Source organism: Colius striatus, chromosome 10 (genome assembly GCF_028858725.1).
Source record: "Colius striatus isolate bColStr4 chromosome 10, bColStr4.1.hap1, whole genome shotgun sequence".
Lineage (NCBI taxonomy): Eukaryota > Metazoa > Chordata > Aves > Coliiformes > Coliidae > Colius > Colius striatus.
Window position 1 is genome coordinate 4,068,025 of NC_084768.1, and position 26,569 is coordinate 4,094,593.

General features: G+C 56.6%; 2 protein-coding genes across 2 annotated transcripts; one reads left to right on the plus strand and one right to left on the minus strand.

Moving 5' to 3' along the window:
- The first annotated feature begins 1,705 nt into the window (after positions 1-1,705).
- Positions 1,706-3,770, plus strand: GADD45A (growth arrest and DNA damage inducible alpha). Its single transcript, XM_062003658.1, has 4 exons — positions 1,706-1,813; positions 1,924-2,025; positions 2,114-2,327; positions 2,929-3,770. Exons 1-4 carry the CDS (start codon positions 1,770-1,772, stop codon positions 3,040-3,042), a joined length of 474 nt encoding a protein of 157 aa, XP_061859642.1. The 5' UTR covers positions 1,706-1,769; the 3' UTR covers positions 3,043-3,770.
- Positions 3,771-6,610: 2,840 nt separating this feature from the next.
- GNG12 (G protein subunit gamma 12) lies at positions 6,611-26,569 on the minus strand. Its single transcript, XM_062003932.1, has 5 exons — positions 26,469-26,569; positions 18,883-18,940; positions 18,292-18,391; positions 8,555-8,671; positions 6,611-7,715 (listed from the first exon to the last, which is right to left on the minus strand). The coding sequence occupies exons 4-5, from the start codon at positions 8,648-8,650 to the stop codon at positions 7,590-7,592; spliced, it is 222 nt and encodes a 73-aa protein (XP_061859916.1). The 5' UTR covers positions 8,651-8,671; positions 18,292-18,391; positions 18,883-18,940; positions 26,469-26,569; the 3' UTR covers positions 6,611-7,589.

A 26,569-nucleotide genomic window follows, 5' to 3' on the forward strand; every position in this document is an offset into this window, starting at 1 on the left:
CAGGCTCCAGACTGCACTCGGGAAAGGTATTTCTGGCAAGTATGAGTGCAAGCTGCAATGCCCATGACTCACCAGGAGATTACAATGTGGCCTGGCAGAGACAAACTGGAGAGAGGGAACAGATGGCTCCTCACCGCAGAAGGATGCACACCAGGCTGCAGCCCTCAGAAACACTGCTGCTTGCCTTCCCCTCCTGCTCACGTCGGCAAAGGCGCCGGTCACAGCAGCGCTGCTGCTGCCCACACGGGCCGTGGCACGGGCACAGGTCCCCGAGGGGCCGGCCACAGTCCCTGCCCGAGCTGCTGCAGCTGCCTCCGAAGTCTGGGGTCTCTCCACAGGCCATCTTAATATTCCAGGCCAGGAAGCCAAACTATGCTGCAAGCACAAAGTATGTATTTGAAGACTGCTGCTTACTTTCCTCCTCTGGGTCCAACATCTCAATAGTACAGGATACAATAGTACAATACATCTCAACTGACATCTCAAATGGTACAAGAGGCGGTGGGGTATCCTCTAAGGCCAGGTCTGGGTAACCTCCACCCCAGGCAGGGACCTGGCAGAAAGGTCTCGCCCTGCTTCTGACCTCCCTCGTGCAGGATGGGGAGGAGCCAATTCCAAACCAACAAAAGATGCCACTGGCAGACGAGGATCAGAAACGCTCCCAGGAGACCTGGCAGATGTGAAAGCTGGAGCCTGTGTGGAGGAAAGCATGAGGTCCTGGGAGGACGGGGGGCACGCAGAGGGCAGCGGCCCCTGCCCCGGCCCCAGAGCTCCCTCCGGGGCTGTGGGTTCAGTCCCATTGTGCAACTGGAGACCAGCACTGTGTGCTGCCCGTGGGGGGCTGTGGGGCCCCCCAGTCGCCTGCTGGCACAGAGGCAGCTGCACCGACTGTGATCAGCTGCCAAACGCTGCCGGCAGCAGCCTGTTCAGGGATGGCTGTGTGGCATTCCTGCTGAAAACCGCGCGTGGCAGCGCCGTCTGCTTTCGCCAGCGCTACAGACTGTCCCACACGTTGCACAACACACGCAGAGGCCTCAGCTGCTGAGCGCACTGGCACTCACCCGGCCAGAGGGCAACCTTTGTGCTGGCAGCAAAGAGACGCAACTTCGTCCCAATGGTCAATTCAAAGGCAACCCTGTGGCCTTCGTAGGCCTCATGGGTGACAACAGCGCCGAGGTGCACAGGGCCCTTGGGCTTGGCCAGGCCCGCTGCCGCCTGGGCCTCGGCGCTGAGGCCGTGCCGGGCCGTGCCTGGCGCCTGACCCGTGCTGTTACACCCGCCGTAACCCCGCGGAGCCCACGCACGGCGCCGCGGCCCCGGCCGAGAGCGAAGAGAGGCTGGGGGGCCGTGGCCGCCGTGGCGGCTGCCCCCGTGCCGTGCCGGGCCGGGCCGGGCCGCCGCTGGCGCCTCGGGAGCGCGCCGCGCGTCCCCCGCGGCCGGCGCCAGGCCCCGCGCGCCTGAGGGGAGAGGCGGCCCCGCCCCTGCGCAGGCCCCGCCCCCGCCTCGCCCCGCCGGCCAATCGGCGGCCGCTGCTCCGCGGGTCTCGCGGCGGCGCGGCCGGTAGCCGGGGCGCGGGGTCAGAGCGGCCGCGCTCGGCGGCCGAGGGGAGCGGCCTCATTTGCATCGGCCAATGGGAGGGCGGTATGCAAATGTGGCCGGCGCGGGTTGGCCGGGCGCGCGGCGGATAACGCCCGCGGGGCGCCTTTGTCCCGCAGAGGCGGCGGCGCGGGGCAGCGGTGCGGGCGGCGGCCCCGGCCCGCGGCTGCACTATGACTCTGGAGGAGCTGCCGGGGGACCAGCGCACCGCCGGCAGGTACAGGCGCGGCGCCGCGTCGGTGCGGGCGCGGGCCGGGGACGGGCGCGGGGCGGGGGGACGGCGGCCCGCAAGTGACGGCGGCCGGTCTGTGCTTGTCCCGGCGGCAGGATGGAGCAGGCGGGGGACGCGCTGGAGGAGGTGCTGAGCAAGGCGCTGAGCCAGCGGAGCCTCACCCTCGGCGTCTATGAGGCCGCCAAGCTGCTCAACGTGTGAGTGGTATTCCCTGCAGCTCCTTCCCCCCCGCCGGTTGTGCCCCTTCCTCCCACTGGCCCTCGGTGACCGCGGCTGTCCCCGCAGGGACCCCGACAACGTGGTGCTGTGTCTGCTGGCGGCCGACGAGGAGGAGGCGGGGGACGCGGCGCTGCAGATCCACTTCACCCTCATCCAGGCCTTCTGCTGCGAGAACGACATCAACATCCTGCGCGTCAGCAACCCGGCGCGGCTGGCCCAGCTGCTGCTGCCCGCCGCCGGCCCCGAGCCCCCTGCCGACCTGCACTGCGTCCTGGTCACGGTCAGCAGCCCGCGGGGCCGGGGGGGACGCACGGCACCGCAGGGCCGGGGCTCGTGTGCTGCTTTTCCGTGCACCGTGCGAGCGGGACGCTCTGCTCGGAGCCCTCGGGCCGCCGCTTCTCCCGGCCGGGCTGCGCAGGGGGGGGCGGCCGCTCCGGGGCCGCGCTGCTGCGGCCGCCCAGCTGGAAGGCGGAACTCGTCTTTCCAGTGAGCGATGATGAATATGCAGAGCACGTCGCTTTGTCCTGCAAAGCCTGGAACCAAGCGCAGTTTCAAAATGCCAGTCGGTAAAACCGGAACTGACGGTGCCTGGGGCACGGCCGCGGCGCGGGGCTCCGGGGCTGCCGCGGGGCTCCGGGGTCCCGTGGGGTCCCTGCCACGGCCCGAGGGAAGCTTCTCTCCTGAGTTTTTAACGCACGGTTTACCCTTGGCTCCTCTGCCCCGGAGGAGCCGAGGCTGCCAGACTCCGCGCACGGTTCTGGGGTTGGCTTGTTTGTTCTCCCCTTCGTGGCAATTTGAGATGATTCATGCTCCCGGCTTTGCTCCTGTGGGTTGTTTTTGCTCCTCTGTTAAAGCGCTCCCCTCTCCGTGTCCTTTTCCAGAACCCCCACGCCTCTCAGTGGAAGGATCCAGCGCTGAGTCAGCTGATGTGCTTCTGCCGGGAGAGTCGCTACATGGACCAGTGGGTGCCAGTGATCAACCTCCCCGAGCGGTGACCGCGCCGTGCTCCAGCTGAACCCCATTGCACTGACGTTTTGCAATACTTTAGCAGTTGCTCAGGAAGAACCTCCCTGTCCCAGCACCAGGATTAAACGGGGGAGGGGGGGAGCTTAAAAAAAAAGGAAAAAAAAACAACAAAAAAAACAAACACAAAGAGATTTAAACTGATGTGAAGGGGGGTTGGCTGCAGTGGCACTCGGTGGTGTGTGGTGGAGCCGAGCCAGGCGGCAGCGCTGGGGCTGAGCGCGGAGCGCAGGAGCAGCGGCGGCGGCTGGGCCAGGGGTGAGCCCGGCCTGAGGCCACGGGGCAGGGGAGGGGAGGGGCTGGGCACTCCTCACCCACAACAGCCAGCTCCCTGCACGCCTGCTGCTTGGTGGTTTGGTTCGTTTCTTAAAGTGCAACTTGCCAGTTTGTGGATGAAATGATACCTTTAAAGAGGCCTAATCGAAACCTTTTACAGCCGATTTTATTGTATTTTTGGGATTGTTGACTCAAGTTTTTATGCTAAGATATATAATAAGTTATTTTATGATATTGATGCAAAAAATTATTTATACTGGGAGGTGTGAGAACCAGAATGCCCTTAAGCAGGTGGTCTGCAGCCACCCGGCTCTTAGCAGTTGCCTGTTAAAAGCAGCTATGTTCATGTAATTGTTTGAAATTGGGTAGTGTTTTGTTTGGGGGGTTTTTGGTTTTGTTTATTGAAATAAAGTTGAAACTCGAAGCCTGGGTTTTGCTTTCCTAATCCTGTTGCTTAAGGCACAGGCACGAGGACTCCTGCAGCAGCTGCTTCCTTGTCCTGGCTGTGGGCAAGGTCCTGGTGCCCTGGTCCTTGCGTGGGTTGGGTCCCTGCCCCTCCCAAGCCTTTCCCTGAACCACCAGCTGATGAGCTCTGGGAAAGGGGGGATTGGGGTTTTTTTTCCTTGAATGCTGCCACTTACCAGCAGCCTTTAAAAAAAACAAGCCCCAAGCCACGAGGAAGGAAGAGTTTGGAGCCTCCCCCACTTCTGCTGAACCCGAGCCTTTGTGGAAGGTGGGGAAACCCGATTCCTCCGGCGAGGAAAAGTGCGCCTGACGCTTCCTTTCTCAGGAAACGTCTCGGGACATTTCTCTTACTCTGCCTGAGTGTAGCACCCCAGCCTCCTGCACACCCTCCTGCAGTTGCTCCCTGTGCCACCACCCACTGCTCCTCCAGCACAGCCCATATCTCCTGGGGTGAAGAGGTTTCTGTGCAAGCTGGCACGCAAAAGGCTATGCTCTGTGGGGTGCAAACCTCTCCAGGCCCCAAGAGAGCAGGAAAACAGCCTCCCTGCCTCCCTCCCACGCTGCTCGCTGCCAGCAAGAGCTCTGTGCTACCCGAGGGAGGCCCCAGGGACACCGGTGACCTACATTGGGCTTCCCTAATTGCCCGTGTGTGCTGTGCTGGGGCAGCCGGGCTGGCTGCTGCCCAGCTGGGCCCCGGCCGGCTGCAGGAGCGGTGCTGCCGGCAGCCCCTGGCCTCGCTGCCCGCCGTGGGGGAGAAACCATGGGCAGCCCCTGCAGCAGCCACCAATGAGGAGGTGAGGTCAGGCTCAGACAGTGTTCCTGCACAAAAGGAGGTTTTAGGAACATACTGTTTTTAGCTTCATTCTTAGAGCAATTCAGAAGCAAATACACCGCGGGAGCTGCTGTGCTGGCTGGTGCCTCCATGCACACGCATGCAAACACCCTGTTCCTGTTGCATGGCGCTGCAGCAGCACAGGCATCAGATACTGAGCAAAAACTTAACCACATCTGACCACAAACACACCCAGACCTGGCTCTGGGGATCACTGCCCCTCCTCTGCTGCTTTCCCAGGTGTGATCAATCACACGTTTGGAATTAATCACAAATACTTGTTCTTTCACCAAGCTCAGACTCGACCCAAAACTGCACAAAGCCCTGGTCTCTCCCCCAGGCTCCTGGCCCCCTGCCACAAACTCCTGGCCAGGACCCATGGGTGGCCCTGGGGGTCACCTCAACACTCATTTTTCCCCCAGACCAGCCAGCTCTGGGGGGAGGGTCCCTGCCTGGCCACATGCCAAGCCCTCCCAAAAACACCCAGGTTTGGGGGGGCTCAGCCCCTAGAGCAGCAGCAGCCAGGAATGGGTCCTGAGGGGAGGCAAAGCCCCTTCCCGGCTGGGGCAGGGCAGGGCACACACACAGCAGCAACACACGGGATGCCCCAGGAGTGCCTGGGGACAAAGCATGTACAAAGTAATAGAACACTCTCTCCCCAGCTGAAGCAAGGCTTTACCAGGGGGCTTCAATAAATCCACACTTGCTTTTACTAAGCCCCAGCCTGTGTCTGGCTGGGTGTCTGGCAGCTCTCAGCTCTGCAGCCCTGCTCACCCCAATAACCCACCTGATGCCCAGTCCAGGAGAACTGCCAGCAGATCTGCTGAGATCTCCTTTTCTCCTATCTTCAGCCCCAGCAGTTTGACACGAGACAAGATGTAAATGTGACTTGCAGTCCCTCAGGAGGGTAAGTGCAGCCTGGCTGTCCCTCCTGGGGGCTGCAGCAGGCTGGTCCTGCTGGCACACAGCGCAACAGGGCTTTTGTTTGGACCCTTGGCAGATCAGGAGGGGTCAGAAGCAGGGAGCACCGGTCTCACCTGCACCAGGCCATCCCCATCCCAACCCCACCAGCACCTTTCCCACGGAGGAAACACCCAGCAACGCACCCTTTGCAGCTCACCGGCTCCAGAAGGCCGAGGAAAACAAACAATGGCAAACTGAGAGCACAGAAAAAGCAGAAATGGTTTAGCAGCAGGTTATTTTAGCAAAAGCCAGGTCTCCACCCCTGCAGCTAGCACTTCTGCCTCTAACACAACACAGCAGTGAAGAGCCAAAGTAGGAAACACAGGGAAAAACCCACAAATAACAAGCTGCCTGCTTAACTTGGGGAAGAATAAATACCCATTCTGGAGCGGTGTTGGGCTCACGTGGGGCAGCCCAGCCGTGCCAGCCCACCCTGCTGCCTCCCTGGCTTTCCCCAGCAGCTGGGGATACAGAGATTCTCATTTCTCCTTTTTCCTTCTGCTACAGCAGTCCATATTTCCCCCCAGTTGTACAATCCCTGCTCTCTCACGGGAGTATTTACAGCAAAAGAGCAAAGTGCAAGCGCTGGAGCTCTCACCCGCGCCCGGACACTGCCTGAGAAAAGGAAAGCATTCACCACAACCTACGGAGGGAGAATTTGCAGGTAAGCACGGAGCAGGCAGTAGGGCTGTCTCTCAGCCTTGCCTGTCAATTTGTGACCTCTTTGTTACCTGCTGAAGGTGTCATTTCTCAGCGCATATCAACGGGGGAGTGACAAATAGGCGTCGTTAGCGCAGCAAATCACAAGCGGTTAATGAACTCTGTGAGTACCCCGACAGGAACACAGCAGAGCTGTGGCAGATGGCAGCCTGCTGGCTGCAGGGGAGGACATGTGCAGCCAGCTGAAGCCAGCATTGTTTGCAGTCCCTTCAAAGTTTCCTGTCAGTGTGCAATGTTGGTATAAATACAGGATTAAAGTTTTTATATCTATACACACACACACACACAGAGAAAGACTGTTTTATTAGGTATATATATAAAACCACTTCCTTGATGGAAAGGCCCTCCAATTACAGCTGCATAACCATCATCTGGATAGAATTTGGCATTTTTCCCCTTTAGAAATGAATTTTAACAAAGAGCCACCTTTCTGACCCCCTACACAGAATGTGCCTGGGAGGGAACCTGCCTCCAGCTCAGCACACAGCCCGGCCACTACCAGCTTCCAGCCTTTGCTTCTGTTGACAGGTTTGGTGGGTTTTTTTATGCTAACACAGAAGAAAATGCAGAGAAGCAGAATGACAGCTGAAAATTCTGCTTTTTCAGCTCCTCTTACAGAGCAGGAAAACCAACCTGTGGGTCTCTGATTCATGCCGATTTCGGTTTTACACTGAGAAAGCCCTGTCAAGAGAAGCCAGTGTAAGGGAGGCTGCAGGCCTGGCTCCCTGGAGCTCACTGGCAGCTGCTGTAGTCGTTTCTCAAGGTAGTTTTTGCTAGACACTGCACTTCCAAATGTGCCTGTGCATAAGCACAACACACCAACACAGGTACCTCCCCCCCACCCAGACAGAGTTAAAAACCCAGCGTCAACCCAATGCTGTTCCATCAGGTCTCTACACCTTTGCCTCTGCTCTGGCAGCGAAGCTCAGGCAACTTTGGTCTCGGTTGTGTAAGCTGAGGAGTGGAAGCAGGCCTGAGCCCCGTGGGGCCAGGAGCCCCAGCTCGCCCGGCCCGGCGCAGCGACGCCGCTCGCCACAGGCCCCGTGCCCTTGGACGAGAAAGGAGTTAATTCAGTTTGAAACCTCGCTTCCTAATAAAGGTAGGGAACAGAAGAAGTGCTTTAGAAAGCTTCAGAAATTGTTTATAGGCTTGGTAAAAGAAGGGCTGCTCTTAGACAGTTGCTAGCCGGTACCTTACAGAGTGTTTGCCTGCGTGCCCGCTGTGGCTTTGCCCGAGAGGGCTGGGGGCAGCTGCCCCCCTCTCCTATAACAAAATGCAGGTCTTCTTGTCCTTGAAAGGGTTCTCAGAAGTGGGGATGCCCATTAGCAACGGATCCTTCTTGGCGTGTTCTTCACAGTACAGCATTAGGTCTGCTGACGCTTTTGACACCTGCAGAAGACGGGGGAGGCGGGGAAAAACACCACCATTACATGGGATTTCCCATGGTAACGTGCTCAGACATGCTGGGAGCTGCTGGCTGGGGCAAAGTCCCTGCATGGGATGGGAGAGGAGCCTGGAGACAGCAGCATTTCCTGGTGCCCATCTCCTGAGCAGCCACTGCCACGCGCTCGCCCCGGCTGCGGCAGGAGCAGGGCACGGCCGCGCTGCTCTCCGGGCTCAGCTCGTGGTATCAGGCAAAAGCAGCACCCAGCTCCTGCACAACTTCTGTGGAAGACTGAAACTAAACAGGAGGAGGTTCAAAACAACACAGCAGGTTCGTAACGAGGGGCTTCTCTATAGAGCTGGGGATTGAAGGAGTTCGGTGAGACCCAAGAAGTCACCAGCACTGCTGTAGCCACTATCCCGTCCCTGCTGGCTGGATAAAAGGCTTGGTTGCTTTTCTGCCTTAAGGCAAAGGAATGCAGTTTCATATGCTGCTGCCTTTGTTGCATTCATTCACCCTCCTTGCACACGCAGCAGCCAGCCAGGATGGAACCAAATCACAGCCTGGAAACACACCCCTCTGCTTCACACACTGCATTTGCTCAGCTTTTGCCGTGGTCCTCCTGCAAGTCCACGAGGCACTGAGCTACCTGGGCATGCTCCTGTCAGTGGCCAATGGACGTAGGTTCACTCAGGCCAAAACACAGGTGTCACATTTAGAGGTGGGGAAGACACTGAGCTGTGGGCACAGACACGCACACAGACACATACACACTGTTATCGCCCTACAGCTGGGGTGAGGGGAACGAGAAGAGAAGGAAGGGTGAAGAAGGACGTGCTCTCACCTTTATTCTTTCTATTGAGGCTTCTATTCTTAACTGCTGGACAGTCCTTCGGGCCTGAGCTATGTTGTTGGTCGTGGTAGCCGTTTTGCCAGACATTTTCAGTGAAGTGGTGAAGTTCTGTTTCGAAAGACGGCAGGTTAGAGTTGCAGAAGGTGTCACAGCACATCAGGCTGCTTTTACACGCAGGGGCCACCAGCACACGCCGCAAAAAGCGCTTTCCACAGATGATTTTGCACACCGGGAGTTGTCATCTGAGAAGCAGCTCAGCAAACAATGCTCCACAGCCACACCACCTGCCAGCGGGCAGGGAGGAGAACTGCCACCTGCCTGCCCAAGCCCTGGGACTAAGGAACATCCCCTCCTCTGCCTCTCTGGGGCAGCCGGTGCCCGTTCTGAGCCCGCTGCAGGCAGGAGGTGGGGCAGAGGCAGAGCACAGCAGCCATGGCCTCCCCGCCTCCCGCGCTGCACTTTGCCTCTGCAGCAGCTTTACAACACACCAGAGGAAAAGGAAAACAAGAAGGCAAAGTTCAGAGAGGCTGCTGTCTGCTCCCACATCGCCATATATGGAGGGTGAGTGGCAGGAAAAGCCACGGGTGGCTCCAGGACCTTGCTTCTCTGGGTAAGAATGCAAAGCATCAATCCTACTGCGGGGCCAGTGTTTGGGTGGTGTCTGCTGAGAAGGGAGGACGGACAAGAGGAAGCTGAGGGGAGACGTGGTCACTCTGCAGCTCCCTGACAGGAGACTGGAGTGTGGTGGGAGTTGGTCTCTGCTCCCAAGTAACAAAAAGAAACAGCCTCAAGTTGCCCCAGTGGAGGTTGAGCCTGGAGCTGAGGAAGAGCTTTTTCCCTGAGAGGTGTGTCAGCCCCTGTGCCAGGCTGCCCAGGAAGCTGGGGGAGTGCCCAGCCCCAGAGGGATCCCAAAGCCGTGGAGCTGAGGGCCGTGGGGTAGTGGTGGGCTTGGCTGGGGGAGGGGAAGGCTTGGATTTGATGGTGTGAAATGTCTTTTCCAACCAAAATGATTCTATGGTGTAACAGCCCCCCCATGTTTAGCTCAGTGGCCTAGCTTCCCCATAACTTTGGCATCTGGGAAGAGGAGTACAAGCATGAAGCCCAGAACTAGTCTGAATGCTCCAAATGCTGGATTTTGGGGCAAATCAGACATCTTTTGTAATTGCAGAACCTCTCACAGCATGCCAGTTGGGAGACGCCAGCCCGCAGCAAGCGCCCTGCAGCAGGCGAGGCCACGGCCCTGAAACGCTGCGTCTGAGGCACGAGCCTTCGCTGGCCCCGAGGACCTCCCCCAGGGTTTGTGTGTGCAGCTACCACGGGTAACCTGCAGCAAAGCTGAGGAAATGTGAGCAGGTGCCAGGGGGTCCCAAGAAGCCTCAGTGGGCTGTGCAGGGCAGTCTGCAAAGCCTGCTCACAGCAGCCGTGCCAGGAGGCTGGGTCTTGCTCTGCGGCAGCCATCCACTGCCCCACAGCACCCCAACACTTCTGCTGTGCTCCCGAGAGGCCACTCACAGACTGAGGGGCAGGGGATTCGCTGCTTACCGCCCAGGAGACGACTAATGCTACATGAAGAAAAGCCCAGCGGGTTGTGCCTCTGGGAAGCAGCGTTCCCTCCACGCCACTGCCTTGACTGAAGACACGGGCACTCAGCCTCGCTCGGGCCCTGCTGCCCCACTGCTGCATTGAGAGCCAGGGCTGTCTGCACAAAAGCAGCTCACCCTCCAGCCCTCACTTAATCCAGGCACGAAGAGGCAGGAGGTGACAAATCCCAACCATGAGTCAGCGCAGGGCAGCGAGGCACAGCCGTGGCTGTGCAGGGCCAGGCAGTGCTGCAGCACCAGGCCTCAGACCTCCCCTCCCAGCAACGGGCACTGGTTGTGCCAGACTGGAGCTGCCATCTCCCAGCACCATCAGCTGCTTACTCTGCACAGCGGCAGCTAAAGAGTTTTGGGAACGTTGTTTGCTCTGGGGAGCTGTGAAGTCTTTGTCTGCGAGGAGCACAGTGAAGATGCACAGGAGCCTGACATAACCTCTGTATCAGCACCATAACAGCCTCTCAGCAACCACCCCACACCCACCAGATCACAGTGGAGTCAGTGTCCGTGAGGGAGCTGTAACCCCCTGCAGCAGCTCCAGCACCCAAACATCAACGTGCCTTCTGACAGCACGTGTAGTGATTCAACCTGCCAGTTACTGGAGAGCAGGAGGAACGCTCACTGACACTGCAGAAACACCTTCAGGAGCATTCACCAACCTGCTCAGAAAGGTTTGCTATTCACACCTCTTCCTCAGTGCTGGGAAGGAGCGAGCTACCTGCAGCGTGTTTCTCGCTGTAAGCGATGACGGGAGTCGTATCTGGCACACACGGCACAGTGTTTGTAAACTGCAACGTGAAAACTCTCAGCAGTTCAGGGCAAAGGTCGTGGCACACGCACCACCTCTGCCACACGCCCTGCAGTGCCACGACTCGCCCAAGAGGGCCTCTGCCATGGCATGTCAGTGGCAGCCAGCTCTCCGCGCCAGGGAGGTTTGCGCTGCGTGGCCTGTGGCACCGAGGAGCCGAAGGTGGGTTCTATCAACCCAGCAGAACTACCCCACAGCCCAGGCGTGGGCCAGGCTGTGGCTGATGGGAGCTGGCAGGGCCAGGATCACGTCCAGGGCTCGGTGCTGCAGGGCAGGGCAGCCCCTGTGCCTGCTGCAGGGACCTTGAGGCACACTGAGCCCACCAGCTCAGCCACGGTGCAGCTACTGCCCAGAAGGACCTGCAGGAGATGGTCAGAGCTGCCAAAGCTGCCTCGTACCCAACAGGCTCACACCTTTGTGCAAAAGGAGACTTCCACCCAAGGACCTCCAGCACACGCTGCCAGAGCTGATAAATGCAGCTGCTGTGTGATAACCAGCTCTGCTGGTGCGTGGCAAGCTGCCCGCAAGGGCTCCAAAACAACCAGGTCTGCAGCAACAGGGATCTGTTTTGCACGGAGCCACCACAGAGTGAGCCCAAACTCCCATTCCAGACCTTGCAATTTTCACTTCACTCAAAAGCTACAGCGTGGAAAAAAGAAACAGCCCCAGACAATTTGTTTTCAGAAAGTAATGCCAGCACCTCTGAGGAGTAAGACAGCCCAACATTTGCGGGTTCCTCCAATGCCAGTACCGTTTGGGTTGGGTTTTGCTTCAATAAAGACATGGGGTTAAAACCCAGTTACTGCAAAATGAAAAGATAAACTGGTGTGCTCTCATTTTGCTGGGGCAAGCCAAGGCTGACTTGCTCAGCCTTCCCTTCCTCACCCCCAAGCCACGGCCTCGAGCCCCCTTTTGCTAGCGGAGAGGTTTGAGTTTCTCTGGAGTCCCTTCCCATCCCATCTGGGTGACCTCGTTAGGAAAGTCTCAGTGCTCATTTTCCCAGCTGGTTGGCTTTGCTAATAAATTAGATGTTGTTTAAAAAAGCCCCAACAGCCTCAAACCATAACATTTGAAAATTAAATTGCTGCGTTTCCTCATCTTCAAACAAACATGCGCAGCATTACTTTAATAGTCCTCCTAAGATTACTAAATCTGCTCTACAGAGAGATTTACAACTAGGTCATCACCCAATAATACTGCTTTCCCTCCAAGTTCCTGGCAACCCACCCCAGTACCTGAGCCATGGGATTTCTCGTAGGGTACACTCGATTTCAGGCAACAGCAACGAATTGCAGACACCTCTGCAGATTTATACAGGCAGCGTGGGGCAGCGCTGCACAACTCGGGGTTTCGTGCCCTCAGAGCCCAGGCAGGGATTCCTGGGACAGGAATGTCTCCAGAAATGCCTCTCAGGAGAATTAAGTCACTCTGGAGAAAAGACCCCTTGGTCAAGAAGGGCACTGCTCCGATTTCTAGGAGGCAAGCCCTGAGCCAACAGCAGAGACAACGCCAGAGCCCAGCTCCTCCCATCACCACCCTCACCGGGATCTCTCATGTCCCCCAGCACTCAGAGCCACAACTGCTCATCCTCTATCCAATGCACAACCAAAGCCACAACAAGTTTTTCAGTTCACCACCTAAGACAAAACACGGCTGGTGTGACCTTGTGCTGGGGCAGGCAGGAGGTGAGCTGGGGTCCCTGTGCCCACCCTGCGAGAGCACAGTGAGCTACAGCCTCGAGGCCCTGCAAAGTGATGGCACTGGAGGAGGGCTCACAGCCCCGGGGCTGACCATGGCAGCGAGGCCCTAGCCCCAGAGCAGCTGAGGGCACAGCTGCCACTCTCACTTGTCTCTGACTCAGACTCTAAAAAGAGACAAAATAATCAGTCCCCCCACCAGCCTCCTCTGGCCACTGTGCCCGAGGCAAAGCCTTTCTGCACAAAGTGCTCTGAAAACACCAACAGCTACCTCTAAAAACAGACAGGGTATGTTTTCTTCCCAGCTGTGCTCACAGGTCTAATAAAACAAGCAAGCTCTGAGCCCGTGCATGGTGTTGGCTTGGAGGGGCTCACAGGCTTGCCTGCCTTCTGTAGCTGTGCCACCCCTCAGCCCTGCCCTCCGTACCCTGCAGTACTGCATCGTTGTGTCAACCAGCATCACCTTCACTTCCCGTCCCAAGCACATCAGTGCAGCTTTGATTTCCCCCTTCCTAATACCAGGAGACTGCAGGGGCAGAAAGGTGTGAGGAGACAGACAAGTGGAAGAACAGTTTCCATTGCAGCAGCCACTAACCCCACTGGGACCCTGCTGCAGGGGGGATGGACGTCCAGCCCACCAACACCGTGGCACGTGGCCACCATGAGCTTCTCATCACCTCTTGCCCTGGTTATTCCCACTACTGCTCAGTTTGAAAGCTGTCAGGAGTGAAGAGAATGATTATGGGAAAGGCACCAGTAACAAGGGAGCGAGGGAGGGAGCGAGGCTGCCTGCTCTCTCCAGGCACTGCGGGCTTGCAGAGGCACGTGCTGGGCTGGGGCTCTGTAATTAACTGCAGAGTCAACAAATGAATGGAGTAAATTCACCACTGGGAAGGCTGGGCTCATCCTTTGGGGAAAATACCCTTTTCCATGGAAAACTGAGGACATTTGTTTGAAAGAAGAGGATGCTCACCAGCCACACTTTGCCAGGGAGGGGATGAAACGTGTGAAACTTCCAGTGCCCTTCACACAGCCGTGCACCCAGGCTTTGAATGGCTTACAAAACCCAACAGAAGCACCTGCAAACAAGCAGAGCTGTCCCTCTTCCCCAGGAAGAAAACAAACCTATTTTCCAAGGCCTTGCCCTATTTGTTTCTGCAGGCTTTAGGTAAGGAGGTTGCAGTGCAGCAGCCGCTCGGCGCAGCCTCGGTAGCTACATGGTTGGCTGTTAAACCCGAGCTCTCACCAGGGTAATTAAACACCAATCTATCTTTTTTATTCTTTCAGATCCAGGACTTATGAGCTACCTGCTGAGGGAAATGTAATTAACTCACCACTGCTGAAGTACCCCTGGGATTCACCCAGCAGCTCTGCCTTGCAAACGGTTCCCTGTTTGCTCTAGTTATGTAAAGTCAGCTTACACCGCAGCTCCAGCCCCTGCTAGCAGCCCAAAAAAGCTTCAGAAGGCTACCACAGCTCCTTCTTTTGAAGTCAAATGGCTTTTCAGTTGAATAACTCAAAATTTTAGAACAACAGAGCAGACTGAACAGAACACAAACCACCAACACTGACTCCAGCACCTGAAAGGGCACCAAACGTGCCGGGCTCAAAGGTGTCACCAGGCTCTGGCTCTCCAGGGCCACAGCCTGCAGCTGGGGGCTGGTGTGAAGCCACAGTTACAGCTGCTCTGCACACACACCTTTCCAAGGCATCTCCTTTTTCAGGCCACAGAAGCTGTGCTGTGGACGATGGGCCCAGGAGGTAGGAATGCCCTCGTGCCCCTGCCCTCGAGCCCAGGGGCTGTGGGGAGGCAGTAGCATGGCCGGCTTCACCTCGGGCAAGGAAACAATGGGCAAGGAAGGGCACAAGCAGTTCCAAAGCCAAGAGGGACCCCTGCCTTCCTGGTGACTCTCACCTCCCTGCAGTATGCTGGTCCCCAAAATGTGGTACCACAGCTCACGGTCAGGGTTCCAGTGACTCCACAACAAACGCTGCAGGTTTTCAAGTGAAACTGTCCCAAGTCCTGCCACTTCCCCAGTCCTCACTGAAACGGTTTTAAGCTGGATCTGGTTTGCCTGTCACCACCCACAACAAAGACTCTGCCCACCCAACTCCACCAGTGGCTCCCTGCTGCTTCACAGAGCTGCCTGCAATACGTTTTGCAGCCTTTCTTACCGTCAGGGCCCTTGGCCCTGCTGCCTTCAGCGGGGGCTGTGCAGCCACTGCGGTAACCATACACCGCCCAACACCAAATCCGGCTGTCTCCTCTTACCTACTCACACTCTCCAGGGCTAGCACGAACAAAGAGCCAGGAGCTTACTCCTGTCTCTGAAGTCCACAATTTTGCTTCTGAAAATACATTTTTTGGGCAGGAAAGTGGTATTTTTATGGTGCTTTTGCTCTACAAAGCTCCTCACTCCTCCCAAGGCTGAGCCACAGCATCGCCCAGGGCCTGGGTTAGGACAGCACAGCGAGCTGCTCAGGGCTTGCTCCTCAGCAGGGTCACCCCCACATAGCACCAGCACCTTGCAGCCACTTTGTCCCACTCCCGAGGGTGAGCAGCACCTCTGCTCCCACCGCAGTGCTTGGCTTTTGCAGGAGCCACCTGCCCTGCACCACACAGCCCCGCAGTGCCTGGCTTCAGGGGAGCCAGAGGCCAGCCTCCCTCCCCCCAGCATGGCCAGGCAGGACAGCACGTGTGTGCTGGGGAGGCTGGAAGGAGCAGGGGCTGCCAGCAGCATGGACAGGCACCAGCAGCTACAGCCAAGGCCAGTCCACAGGGACAGTGGGGAGCCACGACAGCGCCCGGAGTGGGGCCGTGCGGAAAGGGTGATGCCTTGATTTTTCAATGTTTAGGTGTCCATGGGAAGAATCCATTGGAGGAGTCTCAAAAGGCCTGGCACTGCCCTCAGCCCAACGGCTCACACGGGGCTCCATCTGCCCGTGCCCTCCTGCACAGGGTGCTGGGGGAACCCAAGCCCCTTCAGCTCTCAGTCTCAGCAGTGGGACTGGGCACAGCCTTTTACTGCAGCCCAGCCCCTGCGAGGTGAGCTGCAGGGACAGTGGGAGAGGCATGGCGTGCCAGATGGCAACAGCATGTGAGAGAATGGCGCACCCAGCAAGTGCCTCTGCCCACCTGAAACCCAAAGTGCCCTCAAGGTGCTTCTTCTCACTCAACATTGACCGTAGAGAGTCAAGGGGCCGGGAGGAGGGGCCCTGGCCTGTCCCCAGCGTGGCTGCAGCCTGGCCCAGGCTGATCCGGGCATGCCTCTGCACAGCAGCTCTCCTGGAGCGCTCTGTATCACATCCACACCTCCAAAGGAAACACTGCAAAAGTTATCCACGCTGCTCTTCCAGAAACGGGGGCCCACTGTTGCAGATGTAACCCTAATTAGAGAGTGCTGCAACGAGGAGGGCACGTTCCACACTCCTCCTGCTCCAACTGGTTGCTCTGCCCAAGGAATCAGTCCCTGCAGTGAAACAGTCCCTTCCCAGCTCAGCTGCCCCTCGTGCCTGTGTGGGGTGATCCTGCCAGCCCAGAGCCGTGCCCCAGCCAGCACCCTGCTCGGGTGATGCAGCCAGCCCAGCTTTGGCAGCGGTGGGTGCAGGCACAGGGTTTGCCCGCAGAGGGTTTGCCTGCAGAGGGCTTGCACACAGAGGGCTTGCTCGCAGAGGCTGGCAGAGCTGCAGCCTCGGCGTGGGGCCGTGCTGACACCCAGTGGAAACAGCGGCGAGACACCCGGCAGCAGGAACCTGTCCCTCTGCTTCACCACTGCAGAGAGCAGACAATAACACCTGGGCAGCAGGAACCTGTCCCTCTGCTTCACCACTGCAGAGAGCAGACAATAACACCTGGGCAGCAGGAAAACTGCCCCCAGCAAGGAAACGGGATTTGGTAGTATAATAAATAGGGATCAGACACGCTTTCTGGTCATGTTTGCCTCTCTGTGATACCTATGTCACACGCAACAAAGGAGCCACGAGGTGGTGTGACAGGTCAGAGCTTCTCGGGAGGAGGAGGACTGGGAGACACTCATACACTGGCAGTACTGAACAAAGTATCCACGATGCAAACTTCCTGGGGAAAACAGTGTCCATGATTGCCCACAGCCTGTCTGCTGGCTCTGGGGGTACCATGGGGGCTGGCAGCAACCTCACACAGCCCCAGCCAAGGCCTGCAGAACCTCCAGCAGCGGGGCTGTGGCTGTCAGCCGTGGTGCCTGCACTCCTGCCTTCCCAGGGGAACGGTGGCCACGGGAGGATTGCTGCTCTTGCCTCTGCAGCCACCACAGCCAGTCAGCAGCAGGGGATGGAGATGACTGGCTGCTTCCCAGCAGGTGAGGGGGGCTGAATTTTAAACAGGCATCAGACAAGGTTTACAGTCGCAGTGCAAACATTTGCATTAGGAAAAGTTTGGGTTTGGTAAAAGACAACAAGATCTTCCCAAAACAAAACCCACTCTTGCTTGTTGAAGGATCACACCACGCACACGAAGAGCTGCAGTACTTGCACAGTGTTCCTGGCGAAGGCCGTGGATGCTCGAGATGCACACCTTGTACAGCACCACAGCTGAAGGGATCAGGGAAACTCAGGGACCCCAGAAGACCCACCTTCTGCTTTGCTGGGCGCAGCCAGGCACAGCAGCTTCTGTTTAGCACAAAGTCCTTTGGTCTTTCCAGACCTCGCGTGCGACGTGAGCTCGCAGCAAACACAAAGAGGCCGTTTCACACGTCCGAGGTATAAAAGCACCACGGCTACACGTCTCAGCCCTGCTCAGTCTCATTACAATATATACTAGCACACTTCAAAACCATCCCTACAGCAGAACAAGATGCAGCAACGACAGACTCTCACTCCATGCAAGGGATGCAGTAATCAGGGCTGGGTAAGCCATGGGGAGCCTGGGCGTGCAGACACGCTTGCTTTCGTGTGGGGAATGAAGTTCCTCGAAGCACGGAACACCAGTTTGTGGTGTTGGCCTCTCCAGAGGATTTACCTTTGAGAATATCTTGGGATTTTACAGTTGAGCTGTTTTTAACAATTACAAACAATGCTGCCAGTGTCTCAATTAGGCTTTCCAAAACATATCCAAACCCCAAGCGAAGTGAAATGAAAGCAAACAGACAGCTCCCGAGGTCTCCGGTTGGATTTGGTGTTCTGGGTGTTTAATTGAGGATGTGTTCCCTGGTAACCTCCATTTCACAGCTTATGTGAAGTGTACCATGCTGCTGAGGGACACCGGGCTCCGTCTGACGTGCAGAGTCAGCCTCCACACGTGTCAAACCCAATTTACTCATTGGGAAACAAGCACTGGAATAACTTGCTTTTATTTTCCTCTGATTCTTTTTCTGACTTAGCTTTTTATGCCTTTAGTAGAAGTGAAAGCCATGAAAACTGACTCCTAGATCAAGGGCACTTTGAGCAGTGTCTGACCAGTATTCTTTTAGCGGTGTTGCCCCTGAAGTCATTAGTAAAGGCAACCTGTGCTCCTTAACGAACCGCAGTGCAGTTTCTCCACAGAAGGTACCTGCTTCTCCCCACAGGGCACTCCCCAGCTAACTCTCGCCAGAAAACACATACACAAACTACAAAGAGACTTTCAGCTGAACCAGAGGCAGCTCATCTTACCGCATGTAACGCGGGAGCCGTCCGTGATTGAAGCACCAGCCTGGGAGTCAGGAGACACAGCGCGGCCTCAGGTTCTGCGACCTCCAGCAGATTCTTTAGTCTGAAAGAGAGATAAAGCCCAAGGCATCGCTGGGATACGCTCTCTGAAGAGCTCTGGGGTTCTCAGCTCAAAGCCACTGAAAAGGGCCAAAGTATTTCACGTGCCCCTTGGTTACACAAATTTACCCAAGTAACAGGCGAGGCGGCGCACACGGAAACTACCAACGCTTCCACACTGCCCCTCGTCAACTGCTGCAGTAAGCAAGGGAAAGCCTCATTTCTGCATTTCAAAACCAGCATCTATGCACCCAATGTTCAACGGGAAAGTGATCAGGTGGCTAAAAAGGAGGTGAAAGAGTGTCAACAGCCTCCACTGCAGAGGCGTGGGAGAGCGGACAGCCAAGCACAGAGCCCACAGCCATCGCCCTCCTGTGGCCTCTCGCCCAGAACGCTGCCCAGTAACCTGAGCTTGTTCTGCTCCAGAATAAAATGACTTATATGCTGCTTATATTTTGCATGAAGGAAAGGAACGAGCCTGTACTGGAAACTCACCTACATATGCAGGGCTGCTACCTGTCCGGCTCGCTTTGATTTTATCGGTGCAATGATCCTGAAACAGAGCAAAATGAAAATGGTGAGTACTTCATCAGGCAAGAAAGCCAAAGCAAAGAGGGGTCAGCACTTGTGGTTTAACTCTAGTCACAGACACTACAGTACTTTGAGACTGGTCTCACTGAAAAATCTACCTGAGGCCTTTCCTACAGCCAGCTCCTCTATTTCCCTTCCCAAAGACAGGGCTATGGGTGGCCAGTTCCCTCTGGCTACCTCCCGAACGGGTATGAAGGCAATGAGTTCTCACAGCCTTTCTGCCTCCTCACTGCCACTCCGGCTGCTCCTGAAGCCCACGCTCCCGAGGCAGAGCTGCCACCCAGACGTACAGCCGATGAGGTGCCGAGGCAGCTGTCAGGAAAGCTACTGCCTTTCAAACGAGTTCAACTGCTGGGGATAAAACCCTGAGCAGGTTTATGTTCAGTGCCAGCGGAGCTGGTGCGGAGCACGTGGATTACTTTGCCTCCTGCAGACTTCTCTGACACGTAAGTCTCCTTTGATATGTTCTAGCAGCTGGGCTTTAAACTACAGGAGACAAATCTGAGAGCCCTTACACATCCAGACAAAAAGTAATCCTGGAGTTTGATCAATCCCAAACAGTACAAGTGCCTGAACTGCTCACTGCTGCAAGACTGGCAAACCCGCAGCACACCATGTTTAACGCTCCTCTTAAAGTCCCATCAGAGAAACTGCTGATTTGAAACTAAAACTGTTCCACTAGCCAGCAGTTTTCTCAGTGCTGGTCAGGACTGAGAGTGGAATTGGGCACCTGGTATCACAGAATGGAATGGTAGGGTTGGAAAGGACCTCCAGAGATCATCTGGTATGTGCAATTTGGCACCGCCTCAGACAGAAAGCAGTGCCTGAAGAACACCTGAAAGATCACAAGGGTTCATGTGTCCAAAATCACCTGTAATACAGACACAAACCAAGCTGGCTGCTAAAAGAGAAGGCGATAGAATGCATCATGTGATGTGCCTCCTGTGCTGGCTGGCTTGACTCTCTTTACAAGGAAAGCTGTCTGTCTTTTACTTCTCATTGCTTTGCTGCTGCACAAAGTCCAAGGGCGTGCATGTTCAGTGCTGTGCACACACGGGTGTGCAACACCCATGTCAAGTTCTAAAAACGGCAACTAAGAATCTAACACCAACTGGCAATCGCTGTGTCAACCTCTCCTGTAATTTATAACGTGCTTGTATACACTTGTGTGTCCCCGTGGAGACACCCACTGCCAAACAGGGCGCAGAGCAGGGGTTATCTGCAGCGGGCGTTCCCTCAAGCAGCAGAGCAGCTGAGGCAGAGGTAACTCATTAACCAGGGCACGGCGGGATCCAGAATCGCCGCTGACACTTGGAAGAAAAGCAGCGGCCGTGTGCCAAAGGGCTAGTGGAGATCTGGCACTGAGCCCCGCGCCGCTCGCCAACCGGCCACCGGCGCCACGAGCCACGCGAGTCACCCCGGTGGCGGCGGGGTCACGGCAGCCAGAGCAACTCACCCCCTTCCCAGGAAATGAGAGGGGAAAGAACCACACAGAGAGTTCCCAAGGGATGGCCCTTAACCCCCAGAGAGGTGCTGACTGCCGTGGGCTGGCAGCACACGCTTGGCCCCTCGCTAAGTCACGCGCCGCTTCCCGCGCTGGAAACGGCATCGAAATGTCAATAGCTGCTGCTGAAAATCCTTGCGCTGAGTAGGGAAACAAATTGCATTCACCAAGAGACTGCTTTGCCACGTCCAGCCCTTGCTGCCCCAGTGCCAGGCTTGTGCTTTCCACAGAGAGCAGGGAAACAACTCAATGCAGCACCCGCCCCCCCGCTGCCAGTCCCAGGGGAAGAGCTGCTGCTCTGCTCAGCTGGGCGAGCTCTCCCTCTGCTCACACACCCTGCAAATTGCTAAGAAAAAGCTTCATCTGTTGACTTCTGCTTCCTGATGGAGATCAAAACACAAGGGCAAACAATCTTCACATGCATCTGAAAAATAAACACGGCTCACAGGGGCCACCGTCCACCCCAGAGCCTTCAAGACTCGCTATCGCTGCCTAACCAAAGCTCCTACCAAATCAGCCGCGAGCCCCCTTACATAACCCCACATTACTGGCATAGTTTGAGGCCGGCGTAATGTGTCCCCTCCAAATCCCTCCTGAAGACGGGGGCTGTAAGCGTTCCGAGGTCAGGCCATCCTCAGGAAGGAATAAATCAGGGAGAGGGCACGTGGGAGAGTGAGAGGAGGAAACACGGCTGCCAAAGGAGCCCCAGCGCCCGGGGCCAAGGGCAGCAGCCAAGCCTGGGTGCTCCCACGGCACGGCCCCGGCAGCCAGCTCCAGCCGGAGCAGCCCTGCTTTGTGGGACAAAGCCCTTCCAAGCGCTGCAGGAATCAGAGTGGGCTGGGGAGAAGACGGTCTGTCTCCCAAAACTGTCAGCAACTCTTTCTGCTTATCCCATCACCCAGCTTAGACCTAAAAGTCTGCCTTGGGTTTGGGGTGGTTTTTTTTGTCTTGAATCTAACAAGCACAGCTGTAAATGTGTTTTGGGATCTGCTCAAACTCATTCACGGCAACAACTGACAAAACAGTGCATTTTACTCATAACAGCAGCAACTTTTACGTTCCCAGGGCAGACCCTGAGGGTTTAACACTCTCCAGTCGCAAACCCCGGCACCAGGAGGACATCACACTTCTCGTACTGTGCCTTCCAAGAGTCAGATGATGCAGGAAAACAAGAGCTTGGCTGGGAGGATTATGGCTTTTCATTAACAGGAATAACGAGCTCTTTTCCTCATTTCTGAGGCCTTTTGTTGCACTCGCTCTACTCCGTCCCCCGCAGCGCAGACGGACCCTTTCCTGGCACGCGCGGCGGGAGCTGGTGGTGGGAACCGGGACAGCTGATGAGAGGGATCAGCGGGGGACAGAGAGGGAGACCAGCAGCACGGCATTTTGCAGACACCCAGAAAGCAGCCCCGAACCACAGCGTGGGATCCTTCACGAGAGCTTTGCTTCTCTAACGCCAGCTGTAATGAACCGCCCCGGGACAGAATTGCTGCCCTGGGCTGTGCGATGGCAGCCCACGAGAAAGCGGCAGCCCTGCCTTTGGTATCTGCTCGATTTCATTTCTCAGACCAGGACATTTTCTTCTGGAAATACTCTGGCTGTTGGTTGAGAGGATTAATGACAAGGCAGAGCCGTTTTTTCCCCTTTCATTAAGTGCAAAGGTACACACAGATACATCAAGCCTCTCAGAACCGCAGACTTCAGCGATTGCCGGGGAAATTTAAGCCCAAAGGCCTAACAACTGAGGACAGAAATCTAAACACAGGCAGCGAGGGACATGCAGCCCAGGAGAGGCCTTTCTGGAGACAGACTTCCTACCTTACAGTTTCAAGCTAAAGTTCACACTCACAAGCAGCAAAAACACCTGCTTGTGCCCAACAAGCCCTCTCCTCCGCACGGCCACCTTCATCCCTGCCGCCACGGCCCAGCGCGTGCCCGCAGAGCTTCCCAGCTCTCGCTGGGGCTGTTCCTGCTCCGCAAGCCCGACCCGCAGCGCCACTTTTCATGGCCACAAGGGCCTGCCCTGGCTCCCAGCCCGTTTTCCCTTTCTGATGGTACCGCCGGTCCCTCGGGAGAACACCCCGCACCTTCCCTCACGCTCCCCCCGGCACAGCCGACACAGGCTGCGTGGGCAGCAAGGGCAGCGCTGGGGCCCACGGCACCATCTTATCACGATGGAAACTCAGAGGAGGTTTATTTGCCCTCCTCAGCTTCAAGCACCATAAAACTTTTTCTCTTCCCTGTGGAGAATCTTACACCCCCGCTCCGAATCACAGTCACCCACTGCCATGTGCGTTTAGAGTCCGCTCTTGAGCTGCCCAGCTCCTGCCCCAGCAAGGGAAAGAAGTGATTTTGAGTATCAGCACCTAGCTGGTGGAGCTTTACACAAAGCCAACTGTCATTGCACCAAGGCAACTATCATTCAGAGAGCAAGATCGGGCAAAGCCTCCCTTGTGTGCTCCACTTGGCTTTGCATAAGGAGAGGTTACGAATAGCGAAGCGATGATTCAATAGAGCATCACCAGTGCCGGGCTGTGCAGCTGCCAGCACGCTGTGGGCTGGGCAGAGCCCGCAGCACAGGGTCACCACGCGCACGGCGGAGAGCGGCAGAGCCGCGGGTGGGAGCAGAGGCACGCCGGAGGAAGCAGCGAGGCTCGGGGTACGGCCAACAGCAGAACCTGCCCGAGAGCCATCTGCCCCAGACACCAGCTTTGTAAGGGCACGGGAGAAGGGATTGGGAAGAAAACCTGAGCAAACAAATGGAAAAGCAAGGCTGGTTCCTGCTTCAAGTTGATGGTTTAGATGAGGAGATGAGCCTGAGGTGACACATGCGTCCCGGGTGAGCCCACGGGAGTCCAGGCAGGAGCCTGGTGCAGGGGCTGGGGCCATGCAGAGCCCAGAGGCCATGGCCTGCCCTCCTCAGCTCCTGCAGCACACAGAATCCTGACAACACGCTTTGGGCCTCCTCCTTGCCTTTTATTTTTCCACTCTGTAACTCCGTCACATGCCAAGACGCTGATACGGACACAGGAAGCTGGATATAAACACACTGTCTGCTTGACCAAATACTCAAAGGAACACAACTAAAAATATACACTCGATGGTGGCCCCTGAACATCTCTAAGCTACAAACCACCTACACCCCCATTGCCAGGTGACGCTGCCCGGGGGAGCCCCAAAGCTCATGGGCGTGGGGTATGATGTATGTCAGGTCTCAGCTTTATGGCTCTCCTCCTCACGGATGTGTGGCTGGGAGAGGCTGAGCTGCTCTGCAGTAACACATGCCCTGCCACCATGGTGGGAATGCTGGGTCCCCCGAGCTGCGTGCCTCTGAGCCAGACACTCCTCCACCGCTCCCCCCGCCTTCTCGCTTCTACCAGCCTCCAGAGCTGCCCCCACGGCTAACTCAGTCTCTGAGGACTTTTGTCAAGCCCTCTGCTCTTTCTGCTTGCTTCTCCTTGCAGAATACAGAGTGAAAACCTTTTGCCTAGTGCTGTTATTTTCTCTTCTCCCTCCCTTCACCAAGACTCAGAAAATGACGTCTAGCAGTGCAATATGGCAAAATCCAGAAGATAGTTGCATGATTCCAGCAGTGATTAAGGCAGAGCAAATCCCAAGAGCCATCAAACATCTGCAGTTTCAGTTTCCCAAGAAACAGCAAGTCCACCACAACTACTTTCCAGATCTGGGCAACTCGCTTTCCCCTGCCATTTAAGCTGATGACAGTTTCACTCTTGATTCCCACCTTGGCACAAGGGTGTTTCTGCGCTAGGACACAAGCCCTGCCCGCTCCTGTAGTTGGTGTAAGTGCAGAGGAGGTTGCAGCAATACAATCTTCCTGGGAACACTGCTCCATAGCTCGGCCAAGGATGCAGTGGTGGTTCCCATCCTGGCTATTCACTGCTTGGAAAATACTTCTCTCTGCTCCCACGCAGCCATCTCCCTTGGTCACTTCTGCACAGGGCACAAAGTGAAAGGGCCGAGGGGGGAGGATTGATGTGGCTGTTCCACAAGCTTCCACAGGAATTTGATTCTGCTTTTGCATCAGGGCCTAAGCAAAGGGCGATGCACGGGCTGGGAAGCTGCACCCAGGAAGGAAGCACCTGCCCACCCAGCACTGCTGTTGTGTTTGGCATCTTCCACAACACACTCATCAACACTCCAGCAACGCTCAAAAGGAGCGTGGGGCCATCACTGTGCTACGATCTGTGTCCCGGGCCTTGCCATAGTGACCTTCTCATGAGGCTGGCTCACACAACCCAGGCCTTTTGAGGAACAGCATAAGAAATCAAAAGCTTTCAGTATTCATACAAGTCATTACACAGCCACAGAGACATGTACCTGAAGCAAAAGAAGTAGCTGAACCCTAAAGCACAACTCGATGTTTGCAATGAAGTACAATGCCAGCAAGGGATCAGAAATGCTGGCAGTGGTTCCAACCAGCCAAGGCTGCTGTTTGGGAGCCCTCAGAAAGGTCTCCCAAGAGGAGGAGGGCTTCCCTTTCCCGTGCAGGGCCGACGGGCCGAGCGGTAACAGGAGCGAGCCTGGCCGCAGCACCAGACCCCAGCAGTGCTCTCCTCCCCAGGCTGTTGGCCGCTTTAGCACTTGGTTACAGACATCCTACATGGCCGCAACACATCCCACACAGGGATGAAACATGGGACTGAGAAGTCATTAACTGCATACTAATCCCTCAATCTCATTTAGTGGTGGTGGAGTCACATAAAACACTGCTGCTGTCCAGTGCTTGTCATGTACTCACAGCATTTCATTTATAAACCAATTTACAGCCAAGATAAATGCAAACAAGTAACTTGTCTCTGATGCTACTAGCTCCAAGTCAATAAAAGCACTGGCTAATAGCCTGACAAATTACTGTGAATTCAATTTGATATGCCATACTAATCAAATTGTTCCCTGATTGTCAGAATTAACGAGGCCCAGCTTCCTACACCTCCAGCCTGGTCTCCCGAGCCCTCCCCTGCCTCGCAGTCACCCCAGCGCGCCGGCCGCCACAATTCCTCCCCCAGCTCGGAGCCACACGGCAGCACGGGTTCTGCTGCCCTTCCTGCAGCAGTGACAAAGCCTCCGTGTTCCCCACACGGCCGGGGAGGGGGAAGGAGAGGGATGGGCTGAGTCGCGTAGCAGCCCGGCGCGAGTCCTCCTTCCCTAACAGCACCGGGATACAACCACAACACACACTCCAGACACCGTTTCCGCGCCCTCCCCCTAAACAGTGAACAACTTCAGCTTGGAACAGAGCACCGCAACTTAAAAGTTACTAAAGTAAACTTATGACTGCAACAGGGCGTGTAATCTCCACAGTATCAACACGAAACCTCCTTGAATAATGACGCTTCCCACTAATTAAACTCCTTCCCACACTAATCCCACAACTCCTCGCACATGGGAAAACTCCGCGGGCCGAGCAGAGGCCGGGCCAGGGGCCCGGGAAGCGAACGGCCCGAGGGACACGGACTCAGCGACCCCTGCGAGGGCCGGGGCCGCTCTCCTGCAGCCTCGGGCATCCCTCGCTGCCGCCCGGAGGGTCTGGGCAGGCAGACGCGGCTGCCGCTGCACGGCAGAAAGGCCTCTTTCTATTCTCTCCCGGAGAAAGGCCTATTGCGTGTGTTTATTTATTTATTTACCATTTTTTCCCTACATAACCGAGGGAATCTTTGTCCCTTTTCATTTTCCTCCCCCTCCCCGACGCCGCCAACTTGTTGAACCGCAGCAAAGCGGCTCCGTGCCTGGCGCCGGCCCCTCTCCTCAGGAGAGCCGAGGCGGGGAGCTGGAGGTGTCGGGTGGGGGGCTGAGGCACGGTTAAAAACAAACCCCAAAACACCCACAAACCAACCGAAAAACGACCGCGCGGGGCTCCACCTTCCCCCCGCTCCCCGCCGCCAAAACGCACACACACGCCCCGCCGCCACCGGGGCAAAGCTCTAGCGTGTCCTTCCCACAGCCCCAGCAGCCCCTCTCCCACCTCGGCTCGGCTCCACGCTCCCGGAACAGGCCCCGGTGCTCACCGCCCGTCCTCCGCCCTCAGCCCCGTCTCCACGGGCGACCGGAGCGGGAGGAAGCTCC